Source organism: Moschus berezovskii, chromosome 17 (assembly GCF_049115385.1).
Source record: "Moschus berezovskii isolate FMDL1 chromosome 17, NW_MosBer_1.0, whole genome shotgun sequence".
In the NCBI taxonomy this organism is placed as follows: domain Eukaryota; kingdom Metazoa; phylum Chordata; class Mammalia; order Artiodactyla; family Moschidae; genus Moschus; species Moschus berezovskii.
Genome location: NC_142476.1, coordinates 11,966,782 through 11,992,805, shown reverse-complemented (window position 1 = coordinate 11,992,805; position 26,024 = coordinate 11,966,782). Strand labels below are relative to the sequence as shown.

At 60.4% G+C, this 26,024-nt stretch overlaps 1 protein-coding gene across 8 annotated transcripts in view; it reads right to left on the bottom strand.

Annotated features, from left to right (window-relative positions):
• The window catches only part of PPP1R12B (protein phosphatase 1 regulatory subunit 12B), a 161,610-nt gene that overhangs the window by 2,045 nt on the left and 133,541 nt on the right, over nt 1-26,024 (bottom strand). For 4 of the 8 annotated variants that reach the window (XM_055418903.2, XM_055418909.2, XM_055418904.2 and 1 more), the window contains 6 exons: nt 14,155-14,171; nt 11,409-11,538; nt 10,610-10,789; nt 6,518-6,568; nt 5,919-5,969; nt 1,889-2,044 (listed from right to left, as the gene is read on the bottom strand). In XM_055418903.2, the coding sequence (XP_055274878.1) occupies nt 1,910-2,044; nt 5,919-5,969; nt 6,518-6,568; nt 10,610-10,789; nt 11,409-11,538; nt 14,155-14,171 (564 nt within the window). In that variant the 3' untranslated portion in view covers nt 1,889-1,909. The remainder of the gene's footprint in view (nt 1-1,888; nt 2,045-5,918; nt 5,970-6,517; nt 6,569-10,609; nt 10,790-11,408; nt 11,539-14,154; nt 14,172-26,024) is intronic. The other 4 variants (XM_055418908.2, XM_088845191.1, XM_055418907.2 and 1 more) reach the window with 3 other exon arrangements.

The following is a 26,024-nucleotide window of genomic DNA, read 5'->3' as shown; positions in this document are numbered from 1 at the left end:
CTCGGACACAGCCAGCCTCATGGCCACAGATGCGGACAGGAGCCGCGTCCATGCACAGCCCCTCACAGGAAGGCCGACATTGACGTTGCAGACGCAGGTCCAGAAGCCGGGCCACGTCAGGCACCTGGCTCTCTTCTCTGGGTTTACCACTTTGTATTTAGAAAGGCCCGTCCCTACCCTGGTCCCCCACAAAGCAGGGACTCCGAGGGGCCCACAGCCGTGGTGTGGCGTGTAGGAGGGCGCTGATTCAGAAACACCAGAGCAGGGCAGTCCTCTGAGCCCCTATGAAACCCCCACGGCCCCATCAGAGCCTGGACGGCCTCCCTGCCCACGCTCAGCCTCAACTGCTCAGACGCCTGGGTCGAGATGCTGGGAGAGGCCCTCTGACATGCCCAGGCTGCCAGCAGGCACGTGGGCCGAGTTCCCACAGCGGGCTCTAGGTGGGAAGCAATTCCATGTGGGGACGGCCGTGTCACCACTGGCAGCTCTCAGATCGGATCTGAACTGCCACCTTTGAAAACACGTACAAACAGGGCCTCGACTCGGGAGATTCGCTTCCAGGTTAAGACTCGATTCTTTGGGAAAACTAGGTTGAGGCACTTCCGCAGCCGCCTGAGCTTCTGCTGACAGTGCGGGGACGGTCGGAAAGGAACGGAGGGTGCGAACGGACCGGCAGGGGTCCGCCTGCCCCACGCTCTCCCCGGGCCCTGGGGCAGGTCACTTCTGACTTGGTCCTCCCCACAAGGACAGTGATTGGGCCCTCACTGATCGGGAGCACCGATCCCGGCGCGGGCCCGCACGCACGGCCACCGGCTCTGCGGCCCCCGGCCCTGCCAGCGTGCGGTCCACCCCAACCAGGCCTGGGATCTCCCACACCAGAGGCCGACTAACAAACTGGGCCATCTTGTGGGGCCCCCAGTTCACCCTGAGTCAAGGGCTGATCTCCCTGAGTGGAGCGTGGCCCTCATGCACATTCCCAGGAGGCCGGAAGCTGCTTGACCGATGGGGGGACCCCAGCATGCCCGATGGGAACGGGGGGGAGGGGGTTCAGACCCGGCGGGTGCTAGCTACCAGCTACTGACCCAGAGGCACAGCAGATAGGCAGAAAAAAGAGCAGGCCTTGGTCAGGACTGACTAGATTGCTGCTGGAAATTAAAATTTTTTCAGAGAGTGAAACTGTAGAGCAGTGAGGACCCCTCAGGCCACCTTGGCGGGAAACGCGCCAACTGTGAGCCGGTCTTCAGATCACGTGAGGGAGAGGCTCCGAGTCCAGTGGACGCGTTTCCTGGCCCTCCAGTGACTACTCATGGCCACCTGCCTGTGGCCCCGTCAGGGAGGGCCTGGCAGTGGGAGGGGCCCTGCCCCAGACCTGTGACAGGCAGGAGGGCACGGCCCCCAAGATGGGAGAAGAAGGCAAGACCCGGTGCGGGAGGTGGTGGAGAGGAGAAGGCTCAGAGCCCTTGCCCAGCGCTCGCTCTGGGCAGGGCCCGGGGCCTGGTTTTCGCCCGGCTGCACACAGAACAGGCGGGGAGCTGTAGATACCCCAGACCTCAGACTCGGAGGCTGACCAGCACGTGGGATTCAGCCCCCAGGTGTCTGGAGCCCGCAGCCCCTGCCCTCGGTCACAGTCACCCCAGGCCCAACCTGACTGCTCCAGGGTACAGGCTGTACTGGGGTCACAGCTGACCGAGCCCAACCCCGCCCCGAAACGTGTGGTGTTCACACACAGGCCAGGACCCGCGTGGACCTGCACGGTCGCCTTGAGGGAAGACAGAGCCCAGGCCAGGCCCCTGCCTTGTGCCTGCAGACCACCAACCTTCACGGACCCCACATGCGTAGGCTCAGGGGGCGAGTGCAGAGCCCGAGGCCGACAACAGAGGGAACGTGCCTGGAGTGGAGGGGGGGAGGACTAGAGCCCCTGGGGGTCCGAGCCCTCGACGGCCTCCGAGAGTCTGGCCACAACCCGGGTCAAAGCCCGGTTCTCGGCCTGCAGCTGCTCGTTCATGCGCTTCAAGGTCTGAATCTGCTTTAGCTGGTGGAGGTTCTGCAGAGAGTGAGACATGGACAGACGGACGGACAGACAGACAGGCCAGAGAAGAGAAGACAAGAGTGGGACAAAGAAGTCACGTGACTTTCTGTTTCCGCTTCGAGTCTGCACTCAAGGAAAGAAAGGCAAGGCGGAAAGCGGTGGGTGGGCAGGCGGGGCTGGGGGCTGGGGGCTGGCTGCAGCAGGAGTGGGTCCGGGGGCCGGTGTCGGGGGCTGCCTGCTCCTCACGTCCTGCCCGGAACTTGGCTCCCGACTCCCATCTGTCACCTCTCTGGGTCTTTCCTACCTCAACTGTGTTTCACTTTCAATGAAGCGAGGCCTGTGGGAGGCGCACCTGCGGCACCCCACCCTTCCCTGGACACACGGCCCCAGCAAGGCTTGCTCTGCTGCCCAGAAGCCAGGGTGGAGACCGCTCCCTGCCCCAGGTCAGGGCTGGGAGCACGGCGGTGCCTGAGGCCGGGGCCTCATCTCAGAAAGCTGACAAGTGGCCGGTGCCAGGCCCGTCCAGAGGTCACCTCACAGCACAGTGGATGGAGCAGGGGAGCGTGTCCTTGGCCGTCCCGTGAAGGACTACAGCCTGGCCCAGCCCTTCCCACCAGGCCTCTGAGCCTGAAGCTGGGACCATCAGCTCGGGAGGGAGAAAATGGTCTCGCTGTGAGAACGGACTTCACAGACGAAGACGATAACCGGGGGGTCACGTGACTATAGGCAGGTCGCCAGGCACCAGAGGAGGGTCTCTTCTGCCCATGCAGAGGGGAAGGACAGAAGTGAAAGGTGAGAGAGACTACAGTGTTCAGGAGTCAAAGAAGAAAAGGAGAAGCAGCACGAAGGGGAAACGGAGAAAAGGAAATACGCAGACAGACGGCTGACTCTTGACCCACAGACGGAGATTCGCCACTTGGGAAGCGGGAGGGCGGCCCACGGTTCCCAGGAACCCAGAAGGGCCGGGCCAGGGGGTCCTCTCAGCGAGAGGGTGCAGCGCGTGGGGCTGGGCGCAAGGACCCACGGACAGTCCACAGCGCTGCCCCTTCCCTGGGGCTGACAGGACCAGCGCTTGCAGCAATCACGGTCCCTCCATGAAGTGGTCCTCGGCTTCCAGAGTGGCGTTCAACTAGGAAAGTGACTCTCAGAACCTGGGAGCACAGGCGGGCGGAGGGGAAGAATGTGGCTGTGGGGCAGGGCGGTCCGCGGGGGCAGGGCTGAGAACAGGCGTGGCAGGGAGCAGCCGAATGGGGGCCAGGGTCAGCCAGGGACGCTTCCAGAGCAGGAAAACAAAACTCCAAGAGCAGTGTCCACAGGGATGGGCTGCAGGGCCTCCCATGCCAGTGCCTGGGGGAGGGAAGAGGAGTGGAGGGGGTGGGATGGGGGAGGGGTGAGGGGGTGAGGAGACGGGGAGGGGTGAGGGGGGAGATGGGGGAGGGGTGAGGGGGTGAGGAGACGGGGAGGGGTGAGGAGACGGAGGAGGGGTGGGTGGGGGTGAGATGGGGGAGGGGTGAGGGGGTGAGGAGACGGGGAGGGGTGAGGGGGTGAGGAGACGGAGGAGGGGTGAGGAGACGGAGGAGGGGTGAGGAGATGGGGAGGGGTGGAGATGGGGGAGGGGTGAGGGGGTGAGGAGATGGGGAGGCGTGAGGGGGTAAGGAGACGGGGAAGGGGGAGGAGACGGGGAGGTGTGAGGGGGTGGGGAGTTGGGGGGGTGAGGGGTGAGACGGGGGAGGAGACGGGAGGGGTGAGGGGGTGAGAAGATGGGGGAGGGGTGAGATGGGGGAGGGGTGAGGGGGTGAGGAGATGGGGGTGAGGGGTGAGATGGGGAGGGGTGAGGAGACGGGGGAGGGGTGAGGAGACGGGGGAGGGGTGAGGAGACGGGGGAGGGGTGAGATGGGGGAGGGGTGAGGGGGTGAGGAAATGGGGCTGAGGGGTGAGACGGGGAGGGGTGAGGAGATGGGGGAGGGGTGAGGAGATGGGGAGGGGTGAGGGGAGTGAGGAGATGGGGAGGGGTGAGGGGAGTGAGGAGATGGGGAGGGGTGAGGGGGTGAGGAGACGGGAGAGGGGGAGACGGGGAAGGAGACGGGGGAGGGGTGAGGGGGTGAGGAGACGGGGAGGGGGGAGGGGTGGGGTTGTGGGGATGGGGAGGGGAAGAGAGGGGAGGAGGCTGAGGCGGGGCGGCGGCTGCCCTGGCCAAGCTCTCAGGCCCATCGGGCATGATGACCTGTACGCCCGGCGCAGGTGGGCACACAGCCCCCTCCCGCCCAGTGTGTATGGTTTCCCTGCGGGAGCCAGAAACACCTACCTTTCCAAGCGAAGGCCAGAAAGGCTCGGCCACTTCACAGCTGCACAGCCCCACACCCGCAGGCCAGCCCACCTCAGGGTCTGGAGTCGGGAAACTGGCCCCAGCCCCACCTGTCCTTGAGTCCCTCCCGCTTTCTGGGGCTCCCTGGAGGTCACCCCCGCTCCCCGCCTGCAGGGCCTGAGCTTCTGTACACACAGAACAGTCCCCTGGGCACCGGTGTGACCAGGGTCTGCGGCTGGCAGTGAGAACAGGGTGACCACACGAAAAGCCAGGTTCCAATCAGCACACCTACTGCCCGGGGCAGACACTCACACACAGGCCCCACCGGGCCAGCACAGAACCCGGGCCTCGTGGGGCACCGCCCCGTGTGCCCAACCTCGATGCAGAGAAGAGAACGCCTTGTGACCCCGCCGAGGGGACCGCAGGCTGCGAGGAGGAGACAGAGCCACCGGTCCCACCTGCGGCCTGAGGCTCCCACATGGGCGGGAGCGGGCCCGGCGGCTCCCCTCGGGACAAGCGTGTGCCCCCTATGCAGGCCAAGTGGACGAGACGGCAGCCTGGCCTGGAGCGGATGAGGCGCTGTTTACAGGGTCCCAGCTCGGGCCGTGTCCCTGCCGCCCTCAGCGCTGGCCCATGTCCCTGCCCTCCTCAGCGCTGGCCCGTTTCCTACAGAGCACCCTGACAGCGGCCACGGACAGTGGAGCTCAAGAGCAGCAAAAACATTGGAGCCCCGAGGAGCCAAGGCCCACCCTGCGGACAGGTGCACGACATGCTGCCCATGTCGGGGGCACGCTCTCAGCGCCGGGCAGTGCGTCCGGAGAAGCCAGAAGCTGGGGAGCGCGGGCCCCATGCCCTCAGAAGAGGTGGCCCTGCTGCAGACACAAGTGGGCCCTGCCCGAAACCGCCCGGCAGCATGGCCCGTCCACCCTGGGACACTGAGCCTGCCGCGCACGTGCCTCCCGTGTGCGAGAGCCGCTCAGACCAACGGGACTCCCAGTACCCGAGCTCACATCAGTTTTGACCTTGTCAGGCCCTGGGCAACTTTTTTCAGTAAATAACCAACCTTTTTAGGCCATGGGAACAAGGAATGGTCTCCCACAAAGGGTTCAGCTCAGCTCACAGCCCGGTCCTCTGGCTCCCAGGGAGGAAGCCCGAGTGTATTTCACACGCGTGTGCAGCCCCCTCGCTATCACCCCGACACCCAGATCTGACACTGCACTGCCCTGCCCCCACATCCTGTGCCAGTGAATGCAACTCCCAGGGCCTGAGGGCTGATGGCAGGGACGGTCGCTGCAGGTCCCCAGACCCGCCGAATGTTCCAGGCGGAGTGCCCCGGAACGGCCCCACCTGCGGCCTGTCCTCAGGGCTGGAGCTGGAAGCCCAGCTTTGTCCTCTCATCCAGCCCCTTGGGTGAAGCCCTCAGAGGAAACCCTCCAGGTTCAGCTCAGGTTTGCCCCAGCCAGTTAGACGTCCCCTTGGCCCAAAGGCCACGTCTGTTCCGAGGGTCTGAGGGCCGAGCCCAGGCTCCCGTCACCCACACTGAGCACGCCCCTCACGAGCCCCCGCAGCCACGCCTCTGCATACCTTCATCTCCTCTTCCATCTCTGACATCTTCCGCTCCAGGGCCCGCCTCTCCTGTTCAACAGAGCAAGGCGCTGAGCACCCGACGGGCTCCAACAAGGCAGCCAAGAAGCCGTCCCCCCGGCCCCGCTTAGCCAGAACCCCATGCCGTGGGGATTGAATGTCAAACGGAGCTGCTTTCCAAATTAAACGCAGTAACAGGACAGATGGGAACGTATTTTATACCCCAGGTCAAGGCGATGCTGGGGTTCATCATTACATCTGACTTCTCCCAACCCGAGAATGTCGGCCCCCAGAAAGATCCAGAGTGGCTTGGGAGGGGTCAGCAGCTGACTGAGAAGCCCCCTCCCAAGCCCCCTTCCCATGGTCAGAATGAGCAGGCTGTCTGCTCACGTTCTGAGTCCTTAGACCTCAACCCAGGGCGCTGCTGAAAGCTCCCCTTCTGTTCAGCGGGGTGGGAGGGCAGGCGCGCTGGGGCAAGCACTCTGCAGGCAGGTGAGTCTGCACAGCTCCACCTGCCCCAGTGATGCCAACGGCCCCCCGGACCCCTGCCCTGAGCCCAGAGGCTGCGCGTGGAAGCCCTGCCCCCGACGCACACGCACCCGCTTCTCCGTCTCCAGTGCCGACGACCGGTCAGGGGTCTTGTCCTGCTTCTGTTGGTGCAAACGGAAGGAAGGAACACAGCTGTTACTGGAGGCCTCAGGGCCGGAGGGCTCGTCCCGTCTAGCCCCCACCAGCTGCCCCCCAGTTGGCGGGGCTCCAGGCAGTCACACAGCAGGCCCTGCACACGGGTCCTGACACGACTGAGATGCACATCACTGCCCCTCCTGGTTTCACAGAATCCCCACGGCGGGGCAGGGGGGCTGGAGGGGCAGGGCCTCCTGAAACATGACATGCCTGGGGGGGCAGGGACATGACTGCACAGTCACCACACCCACACACCATACACCCCCACACACAGACAACAAACACCCACACCACAAGTACACTACACACACACACACACACACAACACACACACTGCATGCACACACAACACACACACACACTACACGCATACACAACACATACCCACACAACACGCACACTGCATGCACACACAGAAGACATCCACACAGCACACACACCCCCACACAATTTATCACACACGACACACACACTACACACACACAACACACACCCACACAATGTGTACACTGCATGCACACACAACACACCCACACAACATGAACATGTACACACATACTACATGCACACACTACATGCACACTATATGCACACAACACACATGCACACTGCATGCACACACAGAAGACATCCACACAGCACACACACCCCCAATTTATCACACATGACACACACAACACACACCCACACAACAGCACACTGCATGCACACACAACACACACCCACACAACATGCACACTGCATGCACACACAACACACACCCACACATGAACATGCACACACACACCACACACCCACACACAACACACACACTACACGCACACACAACACACACACTGCATGCACACACAATACACACCCACACATGAACATGCACACACATACCACACACCCACACACAACACACACACACACAACACACACCCACACAACACGCACACTGCATGCACACACAACACACACCCACACAACACGCACACTGCATGCACACACAACACACACCCACACATGAACATGCACACACACCACACACCCACACACAACACACACAACACACGACACACACACTGCATGCACACACAACACACACACACACAACATGAACATGTACACACAACATACACTACATGCACACAACAGACGCACACAATTTATCACACACTACACACACAACACACACACCCACACCTCATGCATACTACATGTACACACAGAAGACATCCACATGCACACTACACACTCACACAACACGCACACTGCATGCACACACAGAAGACATCCACACAGCGCACACACCCCCAATTTATCACACATGACACACACTACATACCCACACAACACGCACACTGCATGCACACACAACACACACCCACACAACATGAACATCACACACACCACACATACCCATAACACACACCCACACGCGCACACAACACACACTACATGCACACACAACACACACTACACACACATTACACACACGCACACAACACGCACCCATACAATACACACACTGCATGCACACACAGAAGGCATCCACACAGCACACACACCCCCACACAATTTATCACACATGACACACACTACACCCACACAACACACACACTGCATGCACACACAGAAGACAGCCACACAGCACACACACCCCCACACAATTTATCACACACAGCACACATGCTATACACATGTATACACATACTACACACAACACATACCACATGCCACACACTACATGAACACGCACACAAACAACACACATGTACACACAGAGACACCACCACACGCAACACACATCCAATACATACTACATACACACTCATCCACCACACACCCACACCAGACACACGACATGGATACACAAAACAACGCAGAGAAACACACACACTACCTGTACACACACATTCACCACAGACACAACACACACTAAATATAAACACACTCACCACACACTCCCACACAATACACACCACATACGCACATTCACCACAGACTCTCACACACAAATGTAAATGAAAATACACATGCTTCAAGGCTGCCCGTCTCACCCTCACTGCCCCTCCCTTCCCTCTCAAGAATCTCGGGCCAGAGGAGATGGCAGTGCCTGTCTCCTGTAACAGCCGGAGCGCCAGCCGTCCTTCAGGGTGGCCCCTCCTGCTCTGCTCCCTCTGCTCTGGGGACAGACGCAGTGGTCTCACGGCGGATGGGCTGGGGTCTCTCAGGTCTCAGTCCATCCATGGATCTGCCGGTTGGGATCAGGGCCTTCCTGTTCTACACACTGGGCTCAACACTGGGTCAGATTTTACTTGAGTAAGAGATGAGAGCTTCACTGAGGATCACCCTCTACCTTTTTTCTTTCTTTACTTCGGCCGTGCTGGGCCTTCGTTGCTGTGCAGGCTTCTCTCTAGTTGCGGCGAAGGGGGCTACTCTCCGGCTGCGGGGTGTGGGAGCCTCACTGCGGTGGCTTCTCTCGTCGGGGAGCGCGGGCTCTGGGCACGTGGCTCGGGCTGCAGGTTGTGGAGCGCCGGCTTAGCTGCTCCTCAGCATGTGGGATCTTTGAGGACCAGGGGTCAAACCCTTGTCTCTTGCACTGGTAGGCAGATTCTGTACCTCTGAGCCACCAGGGGAGCCTCTAACTTTTAATACATAATTTGGAGAGGGGCTAAAAAGATTCAGCCGCCACAGCTAAAAAGCAGAGCAGCTTCAAGGCTGGACTCCTCAGTGGGGCATGGGGACGCCCCCAGGCCCCTTCTGCCCTCAGCACTTCAGAACCAGGCAGAATTTCTTACGACCAATAGACCGCTGATGACAACAAAGTGACTGCTTATGCTGAGTACCAGGCACAGAAACACTGAATAAATAAGGAAAGCACGCTGGCGTTCCTGAGGCGGCTTCTCTTCTCAAACAGTGAAGGGCTGGCCGGAACTGGCAGAGACCCAGGGTTTCAGGCTCCTGCCCGAGGCTCTGGCCGGCATCTCTGAAGCGCATGGCCGTCGGCCACCCCCTCCGCAGAGAAGCAGGAGGAGAGCAGGGGCAGGGACGCTGGACGCTGGTCCTCCTGCCTGAGCTGGGGCCGTGGGAGCCATTTCTCGCTACTTCACCTGCTCTGGGAGAGCTTAACTAGCTCACTCGGGCAAAGCACTCGTTCTGTTTGCCTTGGTTTAACGCTAAGCCCTCCGAGTTCGGGCTGGCCTTCCCTGCGAACACGCCGTGTGTCCATGTGGTAACCGTCTGCACACAGACGCATGGGGCCGGCAGGCCTCCCCCTCACCGTCCGTCGAACAGGCCATTTTTGGTAAAGAGCAGAGGCTTGGCTCACAGCACCAGCATTTCTTTTGAATTTCAGTAACTTGTATTTGGCAAAACAAAGCATATTCCGACACACCCAGCAAAGCAGTTGGCTAAAAAGTCCACACACTTCCCCAGGGACGCAGAGGCTGAGTTTATCTTCAACAGTCGCCACGCAATCAGTGTCCCAGCTCATGAGAGCGCTGTGCCATGAAGCCAAGACCCGGAGGTCAAAGAAGGCACTGTTGGAGCTTCTGCAGAGGAGGGAGTGGGGGTGGGGGTCCTCAGAGGACGCCCCCAGCCTCTGAACTGTGCAGCCCAGGCCTGCATGTCCAGCCTGGCAGCCCCTTCAGGACAAAGTCGGCTTCGGCTGCCACGAGCAAGTGGGGCCCTTCCAGGGTAAGCATGAAGGGCAACTCCCAGGACAGCCAGCTCTGCAGTGTGGAGCCGTCCAGAAAGCCCTTGAGGCATGCCCCCACCCTGGCCCCCGGGGGGCTGGCACCCCTGCTCGCCAGGGGGTTGGGACGGCACTGTCTCCCCACCCATGCTCATTGCTCACGTCCAGCATTTCTGTCTCTGCTTTTGGACCCCATCCTGGGGCAGAACCAACAGCCTGCTCTGAGCTCCACCTGGGCCTCTCTGGCAGACTCAAAACTCTCACCCCCAGACTTCCAGGCGGCTCCCCACCGACCCAGCGATGACCCGTGGCAGGTGAAGCCCACCTCTCTTCTCTGGGGAGGGCCGTCCTGATCACCTCGCCGCCACACCCAAGTCTGGCTCTCCTCTCCCCACCTCACCTGGGCCATCTTCTCAAGCTTGGACTTCACGTCTGCCAGCTCGAGCTGGGCCTCCTGAAGTTTTGTCTTCAGCTTCTGGTTCTCGGTCAGGGCACTCTCGTAGAGCTGGGGAGGGAGAGAGGAGTCAGGTCCCCACCGAGTGGGCAGCTGGGGCATGTCTCCCACTGCAGGAACTGTGAGGTCCAAGGGACTGAACACAACGACGATGCCCCCGTTGTCAGCAACGTTAATCTCCAGGGCAGGGGACAGAGTGGACACAACACTGTGTGTGTCCGTGGTTTAAAAATCTGGTTTCCACATGGAAGGGGTTTGACGTTGGAGCCTGCCTTGTATGCGCATCCATTTTAGCCACATTCTGCGTAACGAGACCAGTGTTTTGGTAACAGAAGTGTTTCCTGGCACCTCGTGCACGGGAAGGGTTTTGCTGGCCCCTTGAGCTGGGTTCTCTTCTGCAAGAAGTGAAGGAAACGAGCCGTGAAATAACAGAAACCCTCGACCAGGGTGTCGCTACTGACCACGACCGAGCCGTGTGTGGCCGGCGCGCGGGGCTCTCTGGGAGCGGGGGCTCCGCGCTCCCGCCCACACTCTCAGTCCTCGCTGCTCCCAGGCCTCTAAGCACCTGACTCAGGGGCATCTTCACTGTAGGGGAAACAGCAGCCTCGGAGCGGGGCGACCCAGGCGCCCTGGGGGCTTCCTGAGCGGGGCGGGCCGGGTTGGAGCCCACCTTCTTGTAGTCCCTGCCGCCGTCCTCCTCCGCGCGGCTGCTCAGGGTGGCCAGGCGGGCCTCGCGGGCCTCCCGGCGGGCTCTGGCTGAGGCCCGCTCGGTGGACGTGTCGCTGCCTCCAGATTCCAGCCTGCAGGAGACACAGGGAAGGGGAAGCCGGTTCCGAGAACAGCAAGGTGCAGGGGGAGACGCTAACGGGCAGCTTTCCCCAGAGGCGCTTAGCACCACGGGGCATGCCCACCCGCCCGGGCAGGGGGCCAGCCTGCACCCAGAACGCAGTGGGCTGTGAGGCAGCGGTTTGGACGCTTGTGCTGGCTGAAATCTCAGAGCTTTTCACACTAGCTTCCGGGTGAATACCTCCCCTCGAGAGAGTGCTTTTAAAACCATGTCTCTTGGATCTCTGAGGCTCTTACAAAATGATTCCAATGAAGTCAGAAACACGTGGGCCTGGTGCTCCAAGCTGGGGTGGGTGAGGAGGGCAGGGGGCAGGTGAGCTCACCGTCCACCCCCTCCTCCGGATGCCACATGGGGGCGGCCGTGCCCGGGACGGGACTTCACAGCGTGTAGGGGCTGCAAGCTTGGGGTGGACGGCGGCTTCACTCCAGAACTGGCTGGTCCAAGAGTGGATCACAGACTGAGTGGATCCCTAACAGTGTTCCTACTTGTCTGGGACTTGGCTGTTTCCAAGCTAAAATGTGGCCCACGGGCCGTCACATATGGACTGGCCCTGCTGGGCTCCACCCTGAACCAGGATGCGTGAAGGCCCAGCTCCGGAGTGTCTGCCTGTGGCCCTGTCCTGCAGGCACTGCTCGGAGGCGGGTGGGATCCAGGCGCCAGAAGAGGTGGAGCTGGGCGGGGCACGGCGCCCAGGACACCAAGGGCCACCCTGTCCTCAGAGGGAGGCTGCGTCCTACAGCAACATCCTTTTTTCTTCTTATGCTTAAAAAAACACCTTTTGTAAACAGAAACCCCTTCACGGACTTTCCTGATTACAAAAGTGGTACTGCTTGCTGACAACTTAAGCACGGGCATCAAAGTGTCTAAACAGAAAGTGAACGTCGCCCCAAGCCCTGCCCCAGGACAGTCCGTGTTCCTGCAGGATGCTGGGCGTAGAGGCCGAAACAGACACTTCCACAAACACACTTGGAGGATGCTTCCCGTGCCCGCCACCGCCTCTCCCTACACCTGCTCACGCCGCCTGTGGGCAGCCCACCCATACGTAAGGACAGGTCTCCCTCAGTGAAAAGGACAACTGTGGAGACGCCCGCTGTGCGGCTGCGTGAGCGCCTAACCCTCTACTGAAAGCCCCACTCCGTCCACGCTGAGGCACTTAGGTCGTGTCTGACTCTGCGACCCCAGGGACTGTAGCTTGCCAGGCTCCTCTATCCATGAGATTCTACAAGCAAGTATACTGGAGCGGGATGACATTTCCTTCTCCAAGGCACACACTGACCTGTCTATAAGTCTATTTGTTCAGTTACTTTCTTAGCATAAAATTTTAGCAGTGGAACTGTTTGGTCAAGAAGTAAGTATACTGAGCATCCTACATACAGCAAGGCTTTTAAAACTGACGTGAAAGTCACTCAGTCATGTCCAACTCTTTGCGACTCCATGGACTATACAGTCCGTGGAATTCTCCAGGCCAGACTACTACTGTGGGTAGCCATTCCTTTCTCCAGCGGATGTTCCCAACCCAGGAATCAAACCAGGGTCTCCTGCATTGCAGGTGGATTCTTTACCAGCTGAGCTACCAAGGAAGCCTTAGAACTAATGCAAGCTGCAAGAAGTGTTCTCCCCACTTATACTTTTGTCTCTTTACCAGCAGAGATTTGAGTCTTATGTACTGAGATGGACTCCTCCCCCATGAAGCTGGAAAGTCACGTGTGACTTTTGGGGGCTGTTGGCTGGCTCCACTGATTTGAGTGCCTCACTGTTCTGCTCGCTACAGTTTTATAGCATATTTTGAAGTTGGCAGGGAAATTTATTTTCATAAATGGCATTATAATGTAACAGAGTTCACAAGAAATTAACTGGAATAAAGTGCTTCTCTCCACCAATCTGCAAAATTAATTTTCCTCCAGGTTAGATGGAAATTAGATTTACCCTCGGATGGCGCTGGCGAGAGGACGCGCGAGGGGAGGATGCACGCCGTGTAAATGTTAGGGTCTATCAGCAAGGAAGCAGCGGCTCCGTCACGAGACAGACCGCCCCACGCCTCCCGTAACCACGCACCCCTGTCCCTCTCAGGTTCCTCGTCGGAGGGGTCACCGACCTGGGGACAGACGGTCTCCACTCTTTTCCTTCGTTCTTCAGGAAGACCAAGTCTGTGCCTGTAGGCACTCGGTAAAAAGCTACAGAGGACCCCTCCCCAAACTCTGACATCCTTCTTCAAGCTTTCAGGGCTGTAGCTCACTGGACAAACTTCCCCTGGGCCCATCTGGGCACAGGGAGTGGGCTGGGGCCCCTGACCCAGAACCACGGGTCCGGCTGGCCACCCCTCTGCCCCGAGTGCCCATCAGCACCTCCCTTGGGGCCTGGCTCCTTCCCGCTAAGACTGTCTGTCGGGATGCTCACGCCCCCTGAGCCCGGGGAACTGAGGGGCAGGCAGGATGCAGCGTGATGGGATGGAGGGGTTGTGCGGGGGCGAGGAAAGGAGAAAGGGAGGACACGGCGGCACGCTGAGGCAGGCGACAGCAGGGTAAGCACACAAGCGTTTACTCACGGTGCGACGCAGGGAAGGCCTTACCTGGAGAGTCGTTCATGCTGTAGAAAGGAGACAGACAAGAAATCAGCGTTAGCCACAGGGTGACGTTTGTCATTTCCATTTACAAGCGTACTTTCCTAACCACACTTCAGCTTCACAGCTGGAGACAGCAGACAGCTTTGCAGGTTAAGGAAAGGCTACTCAACAAAGCACCATCCCACGTGCCCAGGACTCTCAAGACTTGAGGCTCGGGGTTGGGGGAGCACGTCGCGTTAACCTGAGGTTCAGCAACCTGTGACAGGACCACCAGCCCCCAACAAACGGCGCTGCGTCCCAGGACCACGTGGGCCCGTGACGGCCACCTCTCTGCGTCTCAGCGTCCTGTCTACCCATCTCCTTCCGTTTACACCCAGCCCTGCTCTCGGGGACGCCCTCATCTACTCCGTGAAGGCCCAGGACTGTCCCCACTCCCCCCAGGCCCCGCGTGAAGGGAGAGGAGGGCAGGCAGAGGCCCCCTTGTCCCCAGGACAGGGGGAGGAGCAGAGCGTGAGAAAGCTCTGAGGCCTCAGGAGGAGGGGCTCACAGGTCTCAACTGGGAGCTCAGCTGCTCACAGTCACTGCAAACACCCCTGTACCAGTACAGCTGCTTCACGTTTATCTTCGATCACAGATGACCTTTACCCTTTATCTCCACTCTCCTAATAAAAGAGCTCAGGCAAAAACCCAAAAAACCTCCATCGACGTAGACGCATTTACTTCTCTCTTCTGAGGAGTCGATAACAATATCGTCGAGGGGAGACAGAAGCAACAGGATGCACAGGTTCCCGCCCGGCTGGGCCTTCCCGGGGACGGAGCCCCATGCCGCGGGCCGCGACCCGGCGACCCAGCTGCGAGGTGCCGTCCCCAAGGCCCTCGCCTGACCCAGGCTCAGGCCCACCAGCTCTGCTTTCCACAGCGCCCACCAGACCTCCACCCGGACCTCCGGCTGGGAGGGGCTCCCTCGACAGGCCGAGTGCTGGCCTTCCTCCATGAATGGCACCGCATCCCCGGGTGACCTGCGTGCAGCTGGGCTGAGCACCAGCGGCCTGGACGTGTTTCGGGGTGAAGACCCGCTCCACCGCCGACAGAGGAGGTGCTGTGAGGCGTGTGCACCGCCTCCTGACTGGTGGCCAGACGTCCCCCATGGCTCGGGAGTCCTCCTGGCTCGCCCCTGTAACAGCCCGGCACTGCCCCTCTTCACCAGCCCAGCGTCGTCATCACCTGACCTGAGTGCTGGCACTGAGGCTGCCCCCAGGGGCTGTGCCGGGGGCGGGGGGCTCACGGCCGGGGCCTGCCCATCAGGATGTACCAGGACGCCAGGCCACAGCAAGGGCCCCAGCGACGGAGACTGCGTGCAGGGCCTGCAGGGAGGCCGGAGCGGGGGTACCGAGGGCGCGGCCGGCAGGCCTGTCTGAGAAGCGCGGGCGGACGGAGCGGGGCGAGGAGACAGCGGGGGACGGTGCTGCACACATGCCCCAGGGCCCCCTGCCCTCCCAGTGACGCCCCCGGGACCGCGCCACTCAGCACATGGCCAGCCCGGCAGTCAGGCTCCCCCACTCCCCCTGCACACATGGTCGTTCTGGGCCTCTGAGCAGCAAACCATCCATTCCTGTCTCTCTCCTACAGAAACCCAAGCCCCTGGGCAGGGTGTCCGCAGGTGGGCCTGGTGTGATGGCCCATAAGTTTACTGCCTCGTGGGTTCCTGACGTCCTCTCTGTAAGCGGGTGACCTGTCAGGTGAGACTTGAGCTGCACCTCCAGCTTCTGCGGTGCAGACTGTCTCAGCATTCACCAGGTCTGCCTCAGCCAGCTCACCTCCATCTGAGCACACAGTCACGTCCAGGACTCGCTCCTCGCAGGGCAGGGGCGGTGACACCCCTACTCAGGTGGGTTCCTGCTGTCACGCCCCTGTGGTCCTCGAGTGGGGCAGATTATACACGGGGATACGGCATGGCCATACACAGAAGGTGGGCCAGCCCTGCCATGCCGCCCTCAGGACAGCTCGCGGCTCCCTGAGGGGCCGCCTGGGGGGCTGGAGGGAGACATGCCTGCTTCTCCCGCGGGGCCACGTTTCTCACGGTGCAAGATCCGCCTTGGATGGACTTCCACCAGAAGGTAGGGATGAGCAGGAATCACCTGAAGCTGAGGTCAGAGGAGACGGGACTCCACCCCAACACGTACTCTACCCCTCCCAGCTAGTAACCACTGGAGCCCTCGGGGGCCCTTGGTTGTTTACCACTGCCTTCAAGGACGAGCCTCAGCCACGTTTCGAGGAGGTGACCCAGCCCCTCAGAGGAGAGCGTGAGTCTCAGGAGACATGACCTGGGTGCAGGCGAGGCAGCTTGGCTACCACTTCACAGGGGGACACCGGGGGGTTTCTAGAGACGGCGTTCTCCTTGCAGCAATGAGCCCGAGGAGGCTTCTGAGAGCCCCAAGGGCAGGTGGGCCTGGGCGGGTAGAGGCCTCAGGATGCTATCTTGGCCTCGGACGGCACGGTGTTGGTGCTGAGATCGTATTCCAGAAACTACTGTTGGGTCTGGCTTCTTAAAGCCCTAGAAAATCTGGCATCTAATGGAAAAACATCAGCTATGTTTAGGGAGAGAGAAGTCTGGGTTTCTTGATAAAAGGAGCTGTCAGTCACTAAGCCCAGCTCCCTATCACCTGGACACCGCACCTCCTTCGGAAGTGTGGGCCCGTCCCTGGAGGGAGCACTCAGAGTAGGCAGGGAGAGCAGGCGGCGAGCCCACCAAGGACACCATGCGAGTCGGGGAACGGCGCAGGGCTCCCAGGGAGGAGCGGAGCCACCCCAGGCCAGTGACGGCCCAGGCCTAGCCAGACAGGCCGGGCGTCCTTGCGCCCATGCTCTGGACACAGCCCGAGTCCCCCACCCTCCGGAGCAGCAGCTGAGGACAGGCGTCTGGTGGCCCGTGCTCGAGTCAGCACGTCTCGGGAAGGACTCCCGGTTAGAAACATTGCTGCTCTGCTGGCACTGAAGACCAGCGCCGTTGGCCACGAGACGGGACAGGGTGCTGCGTCTGGGCTGGAGGGAAACTGCTCAGTCACTCTCGCAGCCTTTATGGCCCAACCTGGGGACTCAGCAGCAGAGACGACAAGCTGCTCAGAAAGCAGGGAGGAGGAGGATCCAGACAGACCACAGCTTAGAAACGCTCCCAAACCAAGAAGCTGCTCCCCCTCCCATACCTCCCGAAAAGACCTCACTGGCTGGGCCTGTTTCTAATAAGAGAGCAGGGCCGAGGGCGCCGTGAATTCCCATCCTGCAATAGGACAGAGCCAGGCTGGTTTTCATTTGTGAAATGTAGAGGCTCTCGAAACACCAGCGGCTGGCTTAGAAAAATCCCCACAAAAGCTTTTAGCTTAGAGTTACAGGGAGTTCAGGAAGGTGGATAATTAAAACCAAACTCCTCTGACCAAGTTTAAAATAAAACTGTGGCTCTGGAGGCCGGGCCCAAGGGAGAAGGACGGACCACATCACGTGCCCAGGCCGAGACCAGCGGGCTGACCCCAGAGCCGTGGGAAAGCCTGCTTCCGTACTCCCTGCAGAGGACGCGGCGGGTGCCAAGCCAGTGTCTGCCTCACACTTAGACAAGGGCCTGCAGCACACCTGCCCGCGTCCGAGAACATCCACGCGACATCGAGCCTCTGAGAGCCGCTCCCCACACACAGACACAACCTCAGGCTCTGGGAAGCCTGAACGGACGGCCCAGGGGGCTCCAGCTCTGAACAGGGCCTTCCTGAATCCAAACTGTCCCAGCATCTGGGACTACACGTGGGAGCGGGGAAGGAAACCATCCCTCTTTGCAGAGAGCGGTGGTGCCCAGGCGGGGTCAGGCGCTTCCCGAATCTGGGGATGGGTGTCACCAGGTCTCCGCCGGACTGTCTTCTCTTGCACATCTGCTGTCCATGTGGGCCAGGACCCGCCCTGCTGTGCTCCTGCTCAGGCTCCTGGCCGAGGTGGGCTGTGCCCCTGGGCTGGTCCCGCAGCCCCCGCCTCCGACAGGGACACAGCCGCCTGTCACATTCCTCTGCTCCCCCGCCGTCAGCCTGGGATGCTCTGGGCTCAGGGCTGGTGGCTGGGTCAGGCCCTCCTTGCTAAGGGCTGTATGCCCATGACATAGTCCAGGGAGAAATACGTGAGCATGGTCACAGGCCCTAGCCCAGGCCGGGACACCAGCTCAGGACGTTCTAGAAAGCCCCACGGAGAGAGACTCAGCCGAGTTCACCCGGCACCCCAGGGCAGGAAGCGTCCACAGCGCACAGCCCTGTATCTGCGGCCGGCTGGCGGCTCACAACTCACAGAACAATGCCGGCACCATGACACGCGGACAGGCGGACGTCCTCCAGGCAGCGAGTGTGGAGGCAATGCTTGCAGGCAAAACCCAGCTTTTAGAAGTATTCAATTACATCTGACTTCATTGCGTTTTACCCTGTTTGTCTTTACCAAGCACTTACTGCATATGGAAAGTAAACCAAGGGAGTCAAGAAATACAGGACTTGCATTCAGTTCCTGGAGATACTTCTGAAAACTCTCACTGCCAGATCGTGACGAGCCACGTGGGAGGCTCGTGGGAACGAGGTGGCCGGCTGCCACTGCACGAGCTCCAGTGCGTCTCCCACCAGCAGGGGCCCAGCCCCGTCTTCATGCCACCCAGGCTGGCACCTTCCCCTTGAGGACACTCCCTGCTTCCGAAGAGTTCCCACATCCCTCGCGCTATGCTGAGATGCTCAGTCAGGTCTGACTCTGCGACCCTAGGACTGTAGCCCTCCAGGCTCCTCTGGCTGTGAGGATTCTCCAGGCAAGAATACTGGAGTGGGTTGCCATGCTCTTCTCCAGGGGATCTTCCCAACGCAGGGATTGAATGCAGGTCTCCTGAATTGCAGGCAGGTTCTTTACCGTCTGAGCCACAAGGGAAGCCCAACAGAGCTTTTGGGAGCTCACAAAATGTACTGATAGTAGAAGGAAATATGTGGACATACTAAAGTTTCCCTGGCGAACCCAGAGAAAGCCCTCTGCACTTAAACACCATCTGCAAACACTGTCAGGAACCCATGAACACAGCATCCTCTCCAGGCGGCCGACAAGGACCAAGGACCACACGCTGGCTCTTGTGGTTCCAGTCAGGGGCCCCCGGCCACACGGAACACGCACGCACACGGTCCGTGGTCCGCACAGCGTGTGGACGGAGCAGACTGGCGCGGCGTGGGCACCGGAGGAGCTCCGTCAGCATCAGCCTCCACTGCTCCCGTGCTCGGCCCTCGGTCCTTGGGCTGCGGGGCTGCAGGCGCCAGAGGAACAAGCTCAAGCACACGCCTGCCCTCGAGCCAGGGTTTTGATTATTTGTAGATGTTGATCATCCAGGCTAACCCCTCCTTACCCTCTCTCTCTAACCCATGGGCACTTTGGGTTATCATTTGATTGTTCGAGCAGTTACACTCTCTCTGATAACCAACCACTCGAGAGGTCAACGCTCTGACACAAAGACGCTGTTCTCACTGGGAAGCAGGCAGCGGTCAAGTCCAGGCCTCCTGGGGAGGATGCCTGCGCTGCAGTCCGAGAAGGTGGCGGGGCTCCGGGCTGGGACTTCGCTGGCCCCTGTAGGACACACACTCAGGACCAGAAACCACGGGAACGAAAGGCCGGCTCGAGCCTCTCCCGTCTCCTGACCGTAACCGTCGGCCGGCCCACGGGGGATGAGGCCGAGAGACAGCGAGAAGCTGTGCTGGGCCCTGGAACCGTTTAAAACGGGAGACGTGGGCTGTGCTGAACGCAGACTGGAGCCCCAGCCTCTCAACCCCACTGCCGTCCGGGACCCTCCACTGCTGGGTTCTTCGGGACAGACTCTCGTCACTGTAACAGCCAGATGCAGGCCCTGGCTCCCCGCAGGGGTGGCCTGGGAGGAGCCCCGACCTCTGCTGCTCCTCCCCGGGATGTGCTCCCCGCTGCTCCCCACGTGACATCTGCCCGTGGTTTAGGTCACACATCTCAGCGCTCTCTGCCCGTGATTTTCTCCTGAGCTTCAGACCAACCACTTCCCATCCCCCCGAGCCTCCCAAAGCACCTCTAACTGGACACGTCTCCGTCTGGGGCACCCGGCCTGCCCCACCGCTGGGTTGTGTCTGCATCTTCTCCAGAGCTGCCCACACCGGGGTCTGCGGGTCACGCTGGGCCCCCCAGCCCGCCCTCCAGGAGGACACACCTACCACCTGGTGGGCCTCCTGTGCCCAGCACTGCACCCCAACCTTGACCACCCTCTCCTACGCAGTGACCCCTGCATTTTCCCTCGTCTCCCCTGTGAGCCGGCAGGCCTCCGGGCACGGAGTCTTTCCATCTCACTCCCGGGTCTAGAATCGGCCCATCGCACGTGGAACGTCCCCCGGGAGGATCCACAACAGCGCCGTGAGTCCCGGAACCAGCCTCTGGTCTGCAAGTCTCTCCTCTGTGGCTGACCCCGCCCAGTCAACCTGGGACTCAGGGCGCTGCTCCGGGGGTGGTGGGACCTGCTCCCATGCCAACAGGTCCTCCCGTTCTCGTGAGGACGCTTCCCTGCTGGAGGGTTACTGCTGACCAGCTTTTCCTCAGTGGATTTAAAAGACCAAACCAAACCCAGTACACTGGTGGTTTCGATTAGAGAGAAAGCAACGCCAGCAGCCTGCACCCTCAGTCTGCGTTACTCACCCAGGTTCTCATCCGGGACGATGGGTTATAAAGTGGGGTCAACACTGCCTCCCAGACAGGAAGTGCCGGGTCAAGACGGTGGGAGCAGGAGAAAGGGACACCTACAGTCTGCCCCAGGGGCTGGTGGGGGGAGGGGGCCTGGAGACACCGGGCTGGGGGTGGGGTGCGCAGGCAGGAAGCCAGGCTCAGCGGGGGTGGGGAGTCAGGCAGGGGGACAGGTGCTTTGTAGGGTGGTCGCTCCCTTGTCTGGGAGGCAGACGCCTCACGGGGTGGGCAAGCACTCCCTGCTGCCACACGACCCAGCACCAAACGTGCCCTCATTAGCTTAGAGCTGGTTACAGTTTCAGCAGGTAAAACGTTCCCTTTATTCTCATTAATAGCTGGAGTGAAAAACATGTAAAATCTGTGTCTTTTCTGTTGAGATGTGAGTCCTGAAGGAAGAACAATCCAGGGGACGTGGGGAGAACACTACTGATCTTGGTTATAGACGCAGGTCAAATCCTATGATCATAAACACCAGCCAATTCAAAGAAAATCTGTCCAGTTAAAAGACTCCCAGGGTTCAGCTGATGCCCCACTTCCTTCCAGACTGCTTGGTGCGGCAGTGCCAACTGAGCACAACAGACGTCTGTCTCAGCTGTTCTGTTCGCTCTGGGTGTGTCTTGCGCTGAGCAACAGTTTGGTAAATTAGCAAATAATGTTTTGAGAATATTGACCAGAGGTTACCTGGTTCTTGCTTTCAAAATGGTTTAAAGATGCTAAAACATCTAAACTAACTAGTCTTTAAGATAAGAGAATTTATAAACCTGAAACCCAACAGTCACAGATTAAAGAGCAGACAAAGAGCTGGAGGCATCTAGTAGCTCAGAATTATTATTTTTTCAACATTGGAAAATTACATCAAAAGAAAGTTTGTATGGCATCACTGATTCAATGGACCTTAGTTTGAGCAAACTCTAGGGGTTGGTGAAGGACAGGGAAGCCCGGCGTGCTGCCCCCCATGGGGTCGCAAAGAGTCGGACACGACTGAGTGACTGAACAACACAAGTGTATGAGCCCGGCACCTGGCGGAGCTACTCAGGGTGTGAGCAGAGGCCGACCTCCAAGTGCCCATCAACCAACACGGGGGCAGCGCCCGCCAGACTCACACGGGGCTCTGGAAGCTGCCTGGCTTTCCCTGAGCAAGAGGTCAGAGACAGCAGGCCTGTCACTCATGGACCACCCCTCAGTTTTCAGACAGAGATGCTGACTCACTAGATGTGAGTCTAGTGTGAAAATGAAAAGACTTTCACTCTCGGGGCAGCGGAGACCAGCACTGTCGGTTAGGAGGGTGGGTGGTGGGCACCTTCCTTATGGGGCTGGATTTAATGCCACGTTTAGTAGTATAATCAGGGGTTCAGAGAATGAAAAATGTTTATTGTTTTAAAACTACAAACTAGAGAAAGTAAACAAGACCCTTGGTTGGGGAGGACACGTACTATCTCTTGCATGTAAGTGAATATTAAGGAAGATGTCAGTTGCACAATCTCTGGGCAAACATTAGCTTATTACATTATCTTAAAAAGGTCATTGTTTTACCAAGTAAAGAAATGTTGAATTACATAATATTAAAAGTGCCAGATGCTGCTGGGAGTTTAGAAGCAGAAGACAGTTTCAGTTTTCCAACTGCTGAAAATGCACCCTGTCATTTGTTTTCTGGAGTCAGAAATAACCCATCCGAGCTGCAGTTTACAGGCTTCCTGAACACCGAAGAGCAAAGTGCCCTAAACTCCCCCATGAGAACAGCCGTAACTTCACAATTCCTCTGGGGATGTTTTCCTTACAGGAAAGGAAAATGGAAGCATTTGCTGTTTAGCCCTTTGGACAACAGTACTTTTCTTAGTGGGGGCTTCGAGCCTCAGGCCTGCAGAATTGGCTCCGGCGGCATGTGACCTCCGGCAAGATGGCCATTCCCAGCAGGGTGCCCCAGGTCCTCTGCCAGCAGGCCAGCGATTCTGCCCCGGAGGGGTCTCGGGGGCGCTGGGGGCCTAGTTCCAGGCGCTGGGGCTCCAGGGGCCCGCAATCTCAATCTCCTGTGTCCCCACCACGTCCCAGAGCCACCCAAGCTCGTAACAGCCGTCTGAGCTGGGGGTCCTCAACCCTCACAAGTATTTGCCGTGTGCTTGCTGATGAGGGGCCAGGCCAGGTTCCACGTTGTCTGGGGAGGATGCAGGGATGGCAGCACCCTCAGCTGGCACCTGGGGCTCGGAACCGCAGCCCGGCCTGTCCTCGGGGAGTCTGTGCCATACGCATGCCCTGAAGCGGCGTCGGGAGGCTGGGGAGACGCCCGCACGGACCCCACAGGACATGAGCCGAGGCCCGCTGGGAGATGAAATCAGGGTTCTCCGCCCGTTCCGAGTGTCGACAGCCCCGGGTTGGTCTGCATGTCTGATACCTGAGCGGAGCATGAGTGCTTTCCACAGCGCAGGCCCAGGCCGCCCAGGTCCCCGGGGCTGCGGTCAGCAGTGGGAGCCCCCTGACCCAGGAAGCCGCACCCAGGCTGGGTTTCGGCCCCTCTACCCCAGAGCCTCGACTCTCTCCACCGTGGCCTCGGCCCAAAAGTTGGGGGGCGGGTGGCCGCTGGGGACCGAGACAGAAAGAAAGTAGCAGGCGCTTAGAGAGGACACAGGCTCCCCGTCACAGGACAGGGGCATCCCTGCAGACACCAGCGGGGCGCCGCCGGAAAGCACTGCTCTGGGAGCGGCCCCGGGGCTGAGATGCTGACCGGGCTCCTCTCAGCACAGGACGGCCCGGCTGCCCCCACCCACGGACCCTGCCTGGAAGCTGCGGGGCGCGGGCTCCCCAGCTCCCTGGGGACGACAGTGGCCAGGCCACGTGCAAAGAGGCCCCCACACTCCCAGGACACACACACAGGAGAGGCCCTGCGGTCATTCATGCCATGAGAAAGACACTGAAAACGGATACAGAACCACTCAGAAGACACACAAGATGCCTCCAGGGTTCCCCACCAGATAAGGGAGCCGTGACCCATCCCCAGGGGGAGCCGCCCCAACCCCCGACCCTCACCAGCAGGGCGCTCACGGCCGCGTGCAGACACGCACCCTGGAGCGGGAGCTGCCGGGGCTGTGCAGACGCCACCTGGGGCCGTCAGAGCCAGCAGGGGCGCCTTTGGCTTCTCCAGCACAGTTTCCTGATGACCACCGAGGACTGGGATCCCATGTCTGGAATGCCTGCCCTCTGCTGTCCGTCACTCAGAGGTATCCCACACACACACGCAGAGCCTGCACACCCCTAAGGTCACCGCAAGTGATTCCACAGCCCTGGGGGGGCTGCCCCAGGGACACAGCGTCAACCTGTACGTCACAGGAAGGGACCGCTGAACACAGCCGGCCTCCACTCTGCCATTGGCAAGGAGCTCCACCTGAGCTTTCCAAGGCCTCTTTCAGGACAGAAACCTCTTGTTGAGCAGCTCCCGGCCGGCTGGTTCCACATGCCCCGCAGTACCTCTGCCCAGCCTGACCCCAGGGCCAGCCCGGCCCCACAGACCCCAGGACCCAGCCCGGCCCCACAGACCCCAGGGCCCAGCCTGACCCCAACACAGCCCAGGGTCAGTCCACAGCCTGGCCCTGACCCCAGTAGATCCCAGGGTCCAGCCCACAGCCTACCCCTGAGCCCAGACCCCAGGGCCCAGCCTGGCTCCGACGCAACCCAGGGGCCAGCCCGACCCCATGGCACAGCCTGACCGCAAAACACCCCAGGGCCCAGCCTGACTCCAACACACCCCAGGGCCAGTCCACAGCCCAGCCCCAACCCCACAGACCCCAGACCTCAGCCTGGTCCTGACCCCACAGACCCCAGGGCCAAGTCTGCCCTGGAAAGACCCAGGGCCCAGCCCACAGCCCCACCCCGACAGAGCATGGATGGAGGATGTCTGCTTACTCGGAGAGTCTTGGCCGTAGGGGAGGGCGAGGCCGGGGGTGAGTCCGACTGGGCCGTCCTGCTCCGAGTGAGGTCCTTGCCCCGGCCGTGCAGTGAGGACATGGCCCCGGCGGGGGTGCAGGCAGGGGCAGGGCCACCGAGCACCCCAATCGCGCCTCAGAGCCGTGCGGGTCAAGGGGGAGGCCCTGTCGGTGAGTCCACGCGGGGTCTGAGCGCGTCCAGTCCAGCCCAGCCTGCTTCTCCCCGAGGAGCTTCTCACGGAGGCCTGCGCCCGCAGAATGAGGTCCAGGCTCCGGGACCACAGGTCACGCCTGGGAGGACGAGCCTGCGAACAGCCACCCTATATTCATCTGCGGGGAGGACGCGCCAGCCCCCTGGACACCATGCCGCCTCCCGGAGCCGGGTGCCGGGGCTTCACTGGGCCCTGTGACCATCGGCCGCAACAAACGCAGCTTGAAGGACTTAAACACACAGACACCAAACGTAAATAAGGCAGCCAGGGTTCAGGAGAAGGAAGCAGTCTGGGGAAGTCCGAGGAGGCTGCTCTTACATATAAACACGTGGCCCCACACGCTCCCGCCCTCCGCTCTGACATTCCAAATCCTATTCGCTCAGCGAGGAATGCTGGACCAGGGCCAAGGGCAAAGATGCACTTTCCACTCGGAATTCGGGTTGCCACTTGCAGGAGAAGAAGAAAGCCCGCGGCTTCTGGGAACGCAGGGGGGCCCTGGGGGCTCGGGGGCAAAGCCGCTGCCCCCACCTCCTGCCCTGCTTCTCAGAGGCGTCTCCCGGGGGGAGCGGGGGCTATTCCACATCTGGGCCGGTGAGCGACAAAGCCCAGACAGGCAGCAAAGCATATGGAGGCCTTTCATGTCCAAGTGTAACCACACGTCACTCCTGCCGCCCCATGAGGAAGCCGCAAGTTGAAACTCCGGCCACGGCGGAGGAAGCTCCCCACAAACGAGACCCTGCCGGCAGAGCCTCTGAGAACACAGCTCAGCAGGGTTTTACAAAATGCCATCATCAGAGGATCATGGGAGGGCGGAGCGAGCCAGGGGGAGCAAGCAGAGGACAGAGGCTGCGGGGAGTCCAGAGTTAAACAGAGGAATTCCTCCGCCTGGTGTGGAAGGGCTCTGCGTTTGGCCTTGAAACGTCTCAAGTTTAATCTCTTGCACTATGTGTCATCGCCACCGTAGCCAACATTTCCAGGCCAAGTGCTTTCTAAGCCAGTGGCTCCGTCC